This window comes from Myotis brandtii, unplaced genomic scaffold (genome assembly GCF_000412655.1).
Source record: "Myotis brandtii unplaced genomic scaffold, ASM41265v1 scaffold888, whole genome shotgun sequence".
Taxonomy (NCBI): Eukaryota; Metazoa; Chordata; class Mammalia; order Chiroptera; family Vespertilionidae; genus Myotis; species Myotis brandtii.
In genome coordinates, this window is record NW_005371636.1 from 316,190 (window position 1) to 317,255 (window position 1,066).

Consider the following 1,066-nt stretch of genomic DNA (forward strand, 5'->3'; position numbering starts at 1 on the left):
CCTGACGTGCGCGCCACTGCTCTCCTTCCAGGAGGTTCTCCGTGCAGAGATGTGCCCGCTGCCACCTGGGCATCTCCGCCTCCGAGATGGTCATGCGCGCGCGCGACGCCGTCTACCACCTGAGCTGCTTCACCTGCTCCACCTGCGGCAAGACGCTGGCCACGGGCGACCACTTCGGCATGAAGGACGGCCTGGTCTACTGCCGCGCGCACTTCGAGAGCCTCCTGCACGGGGAGTTCCCGGCGCCGCTGAGCTACACCGAGCTGGCGGCCAAGGGCGGCGGCCTGGCGCTGCCTTACTTCAATGGCACGGGCACCGTGCAGAAGGGACGGCCCCGCAAGCGGAAGAGCCCGGCCCTGGGAGTGGACATCGTCAATTACAGCTCAGGTGGGTGCCCTCCGCCGCCCTCCATCCCTAGACCCCACAGGGCTCCTGCCCTTCCTGGATCTGGTTCCCAGAAGCCCCTCTCCCAGCTCATCCCTGTCCCTGGGATGGAAGGAGGATGAGGGAGAGGGGTGATGGGGATGGAGAAGGAGAGGGAGGAGGGGGAGAGCGACAGGGAGGGAGAGAGAGAGGGGACCCTTTATTTAAGTTGTGGCCAGAAAAACACACTCGTCGCCAAGGGTCCCAATGGCTTCCCCCAACAGGCGAAGTCAAGTTCTGGTTGCCCATTAGTTAACGAGCCCATTAGCGTCTGGCTCCCACTCCCAGCCAAACAGCCCCCCGGGCTATTCCTGGTGGAAGCCACTTTATAGATCCTGGAGAAGCTTTCCCTAAATACAGAAGAAAAAAAAAAACCTTCAGAGCCCAACCCCCGTCAGCCCTGGGGGGGTGGGGGCTGGGTGGGGGCAGAGGCTGTGGTCGCCAGCCCGAGTTGGTTAGGAAAGCAGTTGGCAAGAGAGTGGAAAAAGCCATCCCTGAGGTTGGTGAGAAGTGCCCATGGAGGGTGAGCTGGTGGCTCCCTCCTTAGGTAGGTCAGCCTCCAGGCCGGCCAGCTGTTCGCCATGCGATAAGCCAGCCAGACGAGCAGGCCCGGAAGGTGGAGGGAGCCTGCGGGTGAGGCCGG

General features: G+C 63.2%; 1 protein-coding gene across 1 annotated transcript in view; it reads left to right on the plus strand.

Annotated features, from left to right (window-relative positions):
- Window positions 1-1,066, plus strand: part of LHX9 (LIM homeobox 9) — a gene marked incomplete at its 5' end in the record, with an annotated part of 13,838 nt that overhangs the window by 1,628 nt on the left and 11,144 nt on the right. Inside the window, one exon of the mRNA XM_005885004.1 lies at window positions 32-387. Within this exon, the coding sequence (XP_005885066.1) occupies window positions 32-387 (356 nt within the window). The remainder of the gene's footprint in view (window positions 1-31; window positions 388-1,066) is intronic.